Here is a 12,856-nt window from a genome sequence, read left to right on the forward strand (position 1 = left end):
TATCGATAGCCATATATAACAGGAAAAGGTTGACACTGTTGAACTGTGAAGATTTCAGTAGGTCTGAAGGTTGGAACTGTGCAATAAAAATGTCGTTTTGCTTTCTTACTGTTTTAGAAAATTGAAGAATCCATCCATGAGGGGAATGGACAATTTGGGTATTGATAAACATGAGGACTGTACCGAGGAGAATCGAGGAGAGGAAGCAAGTACCGTGGTCGGCACGGTGGTACAGTGGTGAGCACTGTGTGGTCATCTTTAGAATCTTAATTGTAGATTTTCATTGAATTCAAATCCCACCATCTGCCATGGCAGGACTGAAACCTGGGTCCCCAGAATATTACCTGGGTCACTGGATTAACAACTCAGTGATAATATAACTATGCCACCACAGATGCTTTGAGCATTTCCAGCATTGCCTGTTTATTTAATATTCCGCATTATTTTGCCTTTACCCTGGGTCCAAACACAAAGTCAAAAACATGTGTCAACTGAGAAAACTTCAAACTGTACCTTTATAAAACAATATTGAATATTACAGTAACCTAGTAGATTGCCCAGAAGTATTTTGCAGGAATTGTGGAAATCTAGATTGCACAAGCTGATCATTCCACCATTACATTTCAAAAGTGATAGGATTTAATGATGTACCAGATTCTAAATGTATAGATAACCATATATAACAGGAAAAGGTTGACACTGTTGAACTGTGAAGATTTCAGTCGGTCTGAAGGTTGGAACTGTGCAATAAAAATGTCGTTTTGCTTTCTTACTGTTTTAGAAAATTGAAGAATCCATCCATGAGGGGAATGGACAATTTGGGTATTGATAAATATGAGGACTGTACTGAGGAGAATCGAGGAGAGGAAGCAAGTACCGACTGTCGGGATGCATTTCAGCAGCTTCTGAAAACTTTTGGACTGTGGGAATTTTATCCCAACAAGCTGTCCCTGAATAAAGTAAAGGAGATCAACATTGAGACTGTGGAGGACAAGAAATCCACCAGTACAAGATATTCCTTCGCATTTCCTCAGGCTGCTAATGGAGGCAAATTCTAATGCCAGAACACAGGACACATCTGAAAATGGAACATCGGAAGATGATTCTAACAATTTCCCTCAATGTCCGAATGCTACTGCAATGTCTTTCCATCCACTGGACATTATTTCTGCGATCTTTGTGTGTGCAAACACTATTCTGCAGCAGGAAGTGATTCTCCGAATGTCCTTGTGCCAGTTTGCATTTCCAATCGTCATGCTGAGTCCGGAAGGGAGACCAACTTTTCTTATGCATCCCATGCGCTCCTTCGTGAGGAGATACCAACCTCAGTCAATGAGAGACAGGGCGGGATACATTGAGGAATGTATGGCCACATCTAGTCTTCCAATGTTCGCTTTTGTTCGATTTGGCAACTGCTCATCATCAAAATCTAAACTGTTAAATCAGGTTTTCAGCTCGCAACCCAATCTGGATTATTTTGTCCATTCTGATATGCGATGTGGCGATATAAGCAGGAAGGTTTCAGACGGAATGATAGAAATGATCTGGTATTTGCCATCTGGCAGTAAGGATATTGACATCATTCCAGAGGCTGTGGCAGTCATGAATCTCCGAGGGGATGCCCAAAACTTTCCGGAACATGTCCAGTTCCTGAGTAAAGTTGCCACCACTCTGTTTGTTTTCATTGAGCATTTGAACGAACAAGCCGAAACATTTCTGTTTTCCAATCCTCAGATTCAACAGAGACTGTTTTTAATTATTAATTCCAAGGTGGGACAAATATATCTCCACTTAGAAAGGTTGTTTGAAGCTAAATCAATAGCAAAAGATCATATTTTAACAAAACACCAAAAAAACGAAGCACACTTTCTACAAACTATTCGATCCAAATTAATAGAGATTCTGAGAAAGGGGGCAGAAGTGAAAGAGGAGCACTGAGTTAACTTTCCGGAACATGTCCAGTTCCTGAGTAAAGTTGCCACCACTCTGTTTGTTTTCATTGAGCATTTGAACGAACAAGCCGAAACATTTCTGTTTTCCAATCCTCAGATTCAACAGAGACTGTTTTTAATTATTGTTTCCAAGGCGCCACAATCTGAAAGGTTGATTGAAGCTAAATTAATTGCAAAAGATAATATTTTAACAAAACACCGAAAAAATGAAGCATACTTCCGGCGAACTATTCGATCCAAATTAATAGAGATTCTAAGAAAGGGGGCAGAAGTGAAAGAGGAGGCACTGAGTTTGCAAGCAATGCTCCCAGCAGCGAGGGCCAGTAAGTTTCTGATCGATGAAGACAACAACGTGATTTCAGAAGCTTGGGGAAAATCTGAAGAAATTCTTCGAGTAATTGTGAGCGAAGCCATTAAAATGATCTGAGAGAGAGAGTTGTATTTCCAAGGAGCTACTTGGGAAAAGATTTCAGGCATCGATAAGGAAATGTGTCAGTTAAAGAGTCTCAGTGATGCTAATGTTTCAGATTATGTCAGTCGGCTGCAGAGAAAGAGAGAAGATCTTTGTCGGACACTTCCACATCGTGAGATGTCGAATCTGATGAGGCAAATAATCCTCGGGGCTCCAGACAATGAGAAACCAAAGGAAACTTTTCCTAAATTGCCTGAGACATGCATTGGATTCAAACTCAGTCACAGTGTCTCATAGTAACATAATGTTAAACCTGGAGACTGAGGAGCAAGTGCAGAGTCAAAGTATTCAGGAACAATTGACTGAACCCAATAAGAACCTGCTGGACAGGTCCCAGAGCTTGGGATTAGAACATTTCCTCCGGGAAATGTGACTCATCTATGAGGTGTTTCAGATCCAGCCAAGTGTTCCTTCAGATATCAAACAGTTTCCATCACTGGCAGCTGATATGATGTTGGAGGGTTTCCCAATTGAGCTCATGGATGGAGATGTTTCCAATATCCCCATGGAATGGAACGGAAGTTGACAAGAAGGTTGGGCCTTGCCTCATTTTTGTCCTTTCAGTGTTGGGGATTACAAAGCACTGGCAAGTCCACTCTGTTGAATGTAATGTTTGGCTGTCAGTTTGCAGTGGGCTGTGGGAGGTGCACCTCCGGGGTCTACCTGCAGCTCATTAGAACAACAGGAACAATAAAGGAGAAAGCCTGCGACTTCATCCTGATCCTGGATACTGAGGGCTTGTGGGCTCAGGAACGGTCCAGCCTGTTTGGCCGAAATGAGCATGACAATGCACTGGCCACTCTGGTGGCTGGCTTAAGTGATTTGATCATCATAACCATGTCCACAGAGACTGCCTCAGAAATGAAGGACATCCTGCAAGTTGTTGTCCATGCCTTAATTCGTATGAAAGTGGTCGGGAAAAGACCCAATTGTCAATTTGTCCACCAAAAGATTGGAGATGTGTCTGCATATCAGAAGAATGTGGGCAGTCACAAATCATTGCACCAGGAGCTGGACGCACTGACCAAGATTGTTGCTAAAACTGAGGGGCAAGATCACAAATTCTCAAAGTTCGCTGATATTTTGGATTATGACTCCAAGAAAAACAATTGGTACATCCCAGGGCTGTGGTGTGGGACTCCCCCGATGGCGCTAGTTAATATGGGATACAGTCAGAAGGTGACAGAACTCAAACACAAGATTTTGCAGCATTTTCTCAACAGGAAACCTTCCACCATCCCAGAGTTCATTCGCTGGATGACAAGTCCATGGAACGCAGTGAAACATGAGAACTTCATTTTCAGTTTCAGGAACAGCTTGGTGGCAGATGCCTACAATCGACTGTCAGAGAAGTACTCGGATTTGGAGTGGAAGCTGAGGAGTGAGGTCCATTCCTGGCTTCAGAAAGAAATCAGTCGAATTGCCAACTGTGAAGGGGACCTTCAGGAACTCAGAGGAAATTTGGATATTGAAGTTCCAAGGATGATCAGTGAAGAGAAAAGTCAAATACTGGATGAGATGGAGAGGTATTTTAAGGAGGACACCAACCAGGCACATCTGATTGAGAATTTTAAAGCCGAGACAGCAGCGGGTTTTGACTCTCTGAGTCGGGAGCTTGACACACGCACAAACATGAGATGTGAGGAAGCATTGAACAGGTGGAGAGACCTTAACGAATTAAACCACATTTTAAGTAGTTTCAGTGAGAGAATCCAAGAGAAGATTGATCTGCTCTTGGATAATTTGAAACTTAAATCGACAGATCAAGGTAACAATGAACTGAGTGAAACCTTTGAAACAATATGGAGAGAAGTCATGGCATCAGTACATTTCCAGCCCATAGCAGTCAACATCGAGGGAGACATGGAAAAGAGCTTGAGGGAAAATACGTGGAAGCAAGGAAGAATGCTCACAATGAAGCTCACGTCTGGGGAGAGTCTTGTTGAGTTCAGCAACGTGGAATGGAAGATCATTGAGCAACATCTGGAAACAAACAAAACATCTTTCTTTGAGATGTTTAAAAGGAAGATACGCGCAGCTTATACTCTGATACGTTCCTTCCATCAAAATAAAGAAAACTTGGAAGACGAGAATGTGGCACAATGGGTGGAATCTGCACGTTTACTGGAGGCGAAGAAGAAAACTCTCCAATTGATATCACAATGTGACGATTATGTAGAAGAGATTGTTAAGAGAGGTGAGAGTTACAACCTGCTTCTTTGTAATGAACTTCTGCGAGAAGTGGACAGAAATCTACAGACACTTGATGCGGAGACACTCAAAGTCAATGAGCTATTAAGTACAGATGTGAAAATCCATGTGTGTGGCAAAGCCATTCAGAGATTTCAGGAGATGCATGATCGATTCTGTGACAAACAGAATCCTCTGAAGAGACTAGCGAATGAGAGACATTATTACTTTACAATGTTTAAAAGCATATACTCTGAAAAGGACCAGAGTGAGACGTGTGCGAGATTATTTTGTGATTCCTGCTTGAAGCCCGCTCTGTTGGAAGCTCTCAAACAACAATTGGGCTCGGCAATTGTGGATCACCTTAAAAAAAGAGCAAAAGATAGAACTTAAGTCACGCAGAAACCTTCAAGTGGGGGTCATGTTGTATCTAAAAAAGCTCAACAGCTTTGACAAGTACTGTCAGTACTTTGAACAGACCGGAAAGTTTGAACAAGTTGAGTTAAAAGAGCAAGTGCTGAACCATTGTAAAGGGCTGAACAACAACAAATCCATGTTTTATTGCATAGCTAAAGAGGTGTTGCAGCAGAAAATTGACAAAATAAAGACAACCGTTGACTGTATAAAAAGCTCAGCTGATAACATTCAATCATTTTTGAATGAATTCAAGCAAAGACTTGAAGAACACCTTGTGTTACCAAAAGAAAAGCTTGAAAACACAAGAGCTTTCAAAAATGCTCCAGGTTTTGTGATTAAACAGATTCAATTCATTCCTGCCTTGGAAACACGCCTCCTCCAAGACATTGAGAAATGGGATGTTGAGCAGACGCTGGTGAACATTCCTAATGACCCTTCCAAAGAGCTCTACAAATTGTTGGCTGGTTGTGGAAATCGCTGCCCACTTTGCCGGGTGCCCTGTGATCACACCAATAATACATATGGGAAGCACTCAGCAACATATCACTGGCCTCAGGGGATTGGGGGCTGTCACTGGAGACGGAGCAAAGAGCTGGTCACTGACAGCTGCACAGCAACAGCCACCGCAATTTATTTGTACCAGAAAGATAAAGGACATTGGGGGCAAAGATTTATCTGGAATATAGAGGCCGAACCAACCTACCGAACCCTTCCACTGACACTCTCCTTCGACTGACTGAACTGGTCCTCACTCTTAACAACTTCTCCTTCCAATCCTCCCACTTCCTCAAAACCAAAGGAGTAGCCATTGGCACCCACTGGTAGCCCTAGCTATGCCTGCTCTTCAATATGTGGAACAGTCCATCTTCCGCAGCTATACTGGCACCACCCCCCACCTTTTCCTCCGCTACATTGATGACTCTATCGGCGCTACCTCGTGCTCCCACGAGGAGGTTGAACAGTTCATCCACTTTACTAACACCTTCCACCCCGACCTCAAATTCACCTGGACCGTCTCAGACTCCTCCCTCCCCTTCCTAGACCTCTCCATCTCTATCTCGGACGACCGACTCAACACGGACGTATACTATAAACTGACTGACTCCCACAGCTACCTAGATTACACCTCTTCCCACCCTGCCCCATGTGGAAACGCCATCCCATATTCCCAATTCCTCCGCCTTCGCCACATCTGCTCCCAGGAGGATCAATTCCAATACCGAACAACCCAGATGGCCTCCTTCTTCAAAAACCGCAATTTCCCCTCAGACAAGGTTGACGATGCTCTCCACCGCATCTCCTCCACTTCCTGCTCCTCCGCCCTTGAACCCAGCCCCTCCAATTACTACCAGGACAGAACCCCACTGGTCCTCACCTACCACCCCACCAACGTCCAGAAACATCGGATTATCTTTCGTCATTTCCGCCACCTCCAAACGGACCCCACCACCAAGGATATATTTCCCTCCCCACCCCTATCAGTGTTCCAGAAAGACCACGCCCTCCGCGACTCCCTTGTCAGATCCAGACCCCCCACCAACCCAACCTTCACTCCCGGCATGTTCCCCTGCATCCGCACAAAATTCAAAACTTGCGCCCACACCTCCCCTCTCACTTCCCTTCAAGGCTCCAAGGGATCCTTCAATATCCATCAGAAATTCACCTGCACCTCCACACACATGATTTACTGCGTCCGCTACACCCGATGTGGCCTCCTCTACATTGGAGAGATAGGCCGCCTACTTGTGGAATGTTTCAGAGAACACCTCAGGGACACCCGCACCAACAAACCCAACTGCCCCGTGGCTGAACACTTTAATTCCCCCTCCCACTCCGCCAAGGACCTGCAGGGCCTTGGTCTTCTCCATCGCCAGACCATGGCAACACGCCACCTGGAGGAAGAGCAACTCATCTTTCGCCTAGGAACCCGCCAACCACAAGGGATGAATACAGATTTCTCCAGCTTCCTCATTTCCCCTCCCCCCACCTTTTCTCAGTTCCAACCCTCAGACTCAACATCGCCTTCTTGACCTTCAATCTTCTTCCCGACCTCTCCGCCCCCACTCCCTCTCCGGCCTATCACCCTCACCTTAACCTCCTTCCACCTATCACATTCCCAATGCCCTCCCCCAAGTCCCTCCTCCCTACCTTTCATCTTAGCGTGCTTGGCACTCCCTCCTCATTCCTGAAGAAGGGCTTATGCCCGAAACGTCGATTCTCTTTCTCCTTTGATCCTGCCTGACCTGCTGCGCTTTTCCAGCAACACATTTTTAAGCTCTGATCCCCAGCACTTTCTCCTACTTTTTAATGTGTGGTATATAGAAATGCAATGTGAGGAATATAGTTCCTGGGATATTCGTTTAAATCCGGAGGCTGGAGTGCCATCTTATTGGAAATGGGTCCTGTACACCTATTACAAGGAGTTTGCAGAGAAATACAAGGTGAATCCTGCAAGAAATATTTCCAACTGGAAAATACCATGGGGGAAGATCGTGTCAGAACTGGAAGCTGAGTATTGTGTGAAGGTTGGGGAGACTGGAATAGTCCAAACCTCGTATTATCAAGGATAACAAAATCTGAAGTTGTGATTATGTTGTGCATTGGGATCCTGCGGAAGGCCGGATGTAATTATGTGTACTGCAATTGGATGGGAAGCTTAGTCATTCAATGGGCTGGTTCATGCCGTTCTCTAATACTGACAAAAGTATCTCAAACTAAAATTATGTCGATATTAGTCATTGTCTCTGATAAACAGCTAAGGCATCTACAATTGAAACAGAGTTCACCTTGGACGATATCTGCATGTATGCAGGTGATTACTGTGTGATCTGGACGAGGTGATGTACATCTCCTTCATTGATAGTGAGGGCGGGTGGCTGGTTATGTTATATGTGCACAGCAGTAATCCTAGACCATCCCAGTCTCCTGGATCTGGACAATGAGAGGGAGGCATCCAGCACCAAAGGAAATCTCCTCCTGACTGCCCCATCGCCAGGAGGAAGCTCCTCTTTATCAGCTACAGCCTCGGCCTGTCCTTTACCTGCACACCTCCCCTCCCGGATCCCCTCATCCACAGAATCATGATGTCAGGGACTTTCTGCAGCCTGTCAAAGAGAGCTCACATCTCGGATCACATAGGAACAGGAGTAGGCCATTCGGCCCATTAAATGTATATGATATCTCTCTGGTTCAGGACCCCTCAACTATGGACAAAATCTCACCTACATCTACCCTGTGAAACCCTTAAATATATTCAGTAAAATTACCTCTTGAGAATACAGGCCCAGTTTGACCAACCACTCTCCAAATGACAGTGCCTCTATCTGAGGGACAAGTCTGGGGTGAAACACTTTTGGAGAGTGGTTGGTCAAACTAGGCCTATATTCCCAAGAGGTAATTTTATTGAATGTATTTAAGGGTTTCACAGGGTAGATGCAGGTGAGATGTTGTCCACAGTGGAGAAGTCTATAACCAGAGGGATATCATTGGGGTGAATGGCCTACACCTATCCCAATTCTCTAGAAGCCATTTTACATCCTTCTCACGATGCATATTTTCACTTCACTGCGCATCATACACGGATTTGTAAATATTACATTTGGTCTCCACCACCGACTCATTGACACCTATTCTGAACAGCTGGGGCCCAAGTATTGGTCCTAACTAGTAACAGCCTGCTGATGTGAGAATGACCTATACATTCCAACTCTCTGTTCTTGGGATGTTAGCAATAGCATTCCAACCAGAACTCTATCAACAAACATATCGACTTAGATCCATCCACCACCTTCTGAAGAAAATAATGGGAAACAACATCACTAACACAGGAAAGGACATCACCACAGGAAATGACATCACCAACTCAAGGAAACCTAAACACACAAATAGAAAGCGGGTCACTAACACCAGTGCTTCACTGGAAACATCTGAAATCGAACCTTCCAGCTCAGTGAGCAAACTTACTTCCAGATTCCAGCATTGTCTCTACTACTGATGCTTGGTTAGCAGGTCAGTGGTTCCCTTATTTTTCTCTCCCTCCCTTCTTAAATAATGGGGTGGCATTCCAATCTTCAGGAAGTGTTCCAGACTCTGCAGAATTTGGGAAGGTAGTCACCAATGCATAGACTCTCTCCATAGCCATCTCCTTCAATCTTTTGTGATGTGGACCATCGGGTTTTGGGGATTGATCAACTTCCAATCCCACTAATTTCTCCAGTACAATCCGACTCATGGTCATTTTCTTCAACCCCTCATTCATCTGAGCAACTTTGTTCTGGGAGAGAGGTTACATCTTCCTCAGTGAAGAAAGCCACAAAGTAATCATTTACTTTATCTGCATTTCCTTTATTCCCTGTGATAAATTCTCCTGATTTCTGTTTGTAATGGGCCTACAATTGTTCTAGCCACGTGTCGAGTTTTTATAAGGTTTTGCAGTACATGTTTATGCTTTTGGCTAGACTGCATTCATATTCTATTCTCCCTATCCTTAACAGTTTTGATTAGATTAGATTCCCGACAGTGTGTAAACAGGCCATTCGGCCAACAGATCCACACTACCCTCCGAAGAGTAACCCACCCAGACCCATTCCCCTACCTTATATTTATCCCGACTAATGCAGCTAACACTATGGGCAATTTAGCATGGCCAATTCAGCTGACCTGCGCATCTTTGGACTGTGGGAGGAAACCGGAGCACACGGAGGAAATCCACGCAGACACGGGGAGAATGTGCAAACTCCACATAGACAGTCGCCAAAGGCTGGAATCGAGGCAGCAGTGCTAACCACTGAGTCACCGTGCCACCATTTTGTTGTAACCCATCAGCCCAGTATAGAAGCCCCAGTCCCAGAACTGGAGCCTTCCTCCACCCACGTATTAAACCAATTCATTCCCATTTCATACTCATTGGCATGTGGCAGGGAGTCATCCTGGCTCTGAACATTTCCTTTTTTCCTATTTCCTTCCTGAATCCTTAAAACCGTGTCCTCCTTCCCCGTGTCATTGGTCACAGTATGGACAATGACTCTGACACATCCCTCTCACCTTCCATTACATCCTTGACCCTGGCACCGGGGGGGGGGGGGGGGGGGGGGGGGGCTTGCGGGCTCAGGAACGGTCCAGCCTGGATGGCCAAAATGAGCATGACAATGAACTGGCCACTCTGGTGGCTGGCTTAAGCGATTTGATCATCATAACCATGTCCACAGAGACTGCCTCAGAAATGAAGGACATCCTGCAAATTGTTGTCCATGCCTTAATTCGTATGAAAGTGGTCGGGAAAAGACCCAATTGTCAATTTGTCCACCAAAAGGTTGGAGATGTGTCTGCACATCAGAAGAATGTGGGGAGTCACAAATCATTGCACCAGGAGCTGAACACACTGACCAAGATTGTCGCTAAAACTGAGGGGCAAGATCACAAATTCTCAAAGTTCTCTGATATTTTGGATTATGACTCCAAGAAAAACAATTGGTACATCCCAGGGCTATGGTGTGGGACTCCGCCGATGGCGCTAGTTAATATGGGATACAGTCAGAAGGTGACAGAACTCAAACACAAGATTTTGCAGCATTTTCTCAACAGGAGACCTTCCACCATCCCAGAGTTCATTTCCTGGATGACAAGTACATGGAACGCAGTGAAACATGAGAACTTCATCTTCAGTTTCAGGAATAGCTTGGTGGCACATGCCTACAATCGACTGTCAGAGAAGTACTCGGATTTGGAGTGGAAGCTGAGGAGTGAGGTCCATTCCTGGCTTCAGAAAACAATCAATCAAATTGCCAACTGTGAAGGGGACCTTCAGGAATTCAGAGGAACTTTGGATATTGACGTTCCAAGGATGATCAGTGAAGAGAAAAGTCAAATACTGGATGAGATGGAGAAGTATTTTAAGGAGGACACCAACCAGGCACATCTGATTGAGAATTTTAAAGCCGAGACAGCAGCGGGTTTTGACTTACTGAGTCGAGAGCTTGAAACACGCACAAAGATGAGATGTGAGGAAGCATTGAACAGGCAGAGAGACCTTAACGAATTAAACCGCATTTTAAGTAGTTTCAGTGAGAGAATCCAAGAGAAGATTGATCTGCTCTTGGATAATTTGAATCTTAAATCGACAGATCAAGGTGACAGTGAACTGAGTGAAACCTTTGAAACAATATGGAGAGAAGTCATGGCATCAGTACATTTCCAGCCCACAGCAGTCAACATCGAGGGAGACATGGAAAAGAGCTTGAGGGAAAATACGAGGAAGCAAGGAAGAATACTCACAATGAAGCTCACGTCTGGGAAGAGTCTTGTTGAGTTAAGCAACGTGGAATGGAAGATCACTGAGCAACATCTGGAAACAAACAAAACATCTTTCCTTGATATGTTTAAAGGAAAGTTACGTGCAGCTTATACTATGATACGTTCCTTCCATCCAAATAAAGAAAACTTGGAAGACGAGAATGTGGCACAATGGGTGGAATCTGCACGTTTACTGGAGGCGAAGAAGAAAACTCTCCAATTGATATCACAATGTGACGATTATGTAGAAGAGATTGTTAAGAGAGGTGAGAGTTACAACCTGTTTCTTTGTAATGAACTTCTGAGAGAAGTGGACAGAAATCTACAGACACTTGATGCGGAGACACTCAAAGTCAATGAGCTATTAAGCACAGATGTGAAAATCCATGTGTGTGGCAAAGCCATTCAGAGATTTCAGGAGATGCATGATCGATTCTGTGACAAACATAATCCCGTGAAGAGACTAGCGAATGAGAGACATTATTACTTTACAATGTTTAAAAGCATATACTCTGAAAAGGACCAGAGTGAGACGTGTGCGAGATTATTCTGTGATTCCTGCTTGAAGCCCGCTCTGTTGGAAGCTCTCAAACAACAACTGGGCTCGGCAATTGTGGATCACCTTAAAAAAGAGCAAAAGATAGAACTTACGTCACGCAGAAACCTTCAAGTGGGGATCATGTTGTATCTAAAAAAGCTCAACAGCTTTGACAAGTACTGTCAGTACTTTGAACAGACCGGAAAGTTTGAACAAGTTTGGGTAAAAGAGCAAGTGCTGAACCATTGTAAAGGGCTGAACAACAACAAATCCATGTTTTATTGCATAGCTCAGGAGGTGCTGCAGCAGAAAATCGACAAAATAAAGACAACCGTTGACTGTATAAAAAGCTCAGCTGATACCATTCAATCATTTTTGAATGAATTCAAACAAAGATTTGAAGAACACCTTGTGTTACCAAAAGAAAAGCTTGAAAACACAAGAGCTTTCAAAAAGGCTCCAAGTTTTGTGATTAAACTGAACCAATTCATTCCTGCCTTGGAAACACGCCTCCTCCAAGACATTGAGAAATGGGATGTTGAGCAGACGCTGGTGAACCTTCCCAATGACCCTTCCAAAGAGCTCTACAAATTGTTGGCTGGTTGTGGAAATCGCTGTCCACTTTGCCAGGTGCCCTGTGATCACACCAATAATACACATGGGAAGCACTCAGCAACATATCACTGGCCTCAGGGGATTGGGGGCTGTCACTGGAGACGGAGCAAAGAGCTGGTCACTGACAGCTGCACAGCAACAGCCACCGCAATTTATTTGTACCAGAAAGATGAAGAACGTTGGTGGCAAAGATGTATCCGGAATATACTGGAGCGAGTTTTTAATGTGTATTTTATCCAAATGCAATGTGAGGAATACAATTCCTGGAACATTCCTTTAAATCCGGAGGCTGGGGTGCCATCTTATTGGAAATGGGTCCTGTACACCTATAACAAGGAGTTTGCAGAGAAATACAAGGTGAATCCTGCAAGAAACATTTCC

The 12,856-nt window shown here is 44.4% G+C and overlaps 1 protein-coding gene and 1 pseudogene across 1 annotated transcript; both read left to right on the plus strand.

The window, feature by feature from the left end:
* The first annotated feature begins 2,633 nt into the window (after nt 1-2,633).
* LOC122544127 lies at nt 2,634-5,007 on the plus strand (annotated as a pseudogene).
* A 28-nt stretch (nt 5,008-5,035) lies between these two features.
* Nucleotides 5,036-12,850, plus strand: LOC122544128 (interferon-induced very large GTPase 1-like; the record flags this gene model as incomplete). Its single annotated transcript, XM_043683166.1, has 2 exons — nt 5,036-5,667; nt 10,126-12,850. Coding segments are annotated over exons 1-2 (3,357 nt in total), but the record flags the coding sequence as incomplete, so codon positions are not given.
* Between the last annotated feature and the right edge of the window lie 6 nt (nt 12,851-12,856).

The sequence above is a fragment of the Chiloscyllium plagiosum genome, chromosome 46 (genome assembly GCF_004010195.1).
Source record: "Chiloscyllium plagiosum isolate BGI_BamShark_2017 chromosome 46, ASM401019v2, whole genome shotgun sequence".
NCBI classification, from domain to species: Eukaryota; Metazoa; Chordata; class Chondrichthyes; order Orectolobiformes; family Hemiscylliidae; genus Chiloscyllium; species Chiloscyllium plagiosum.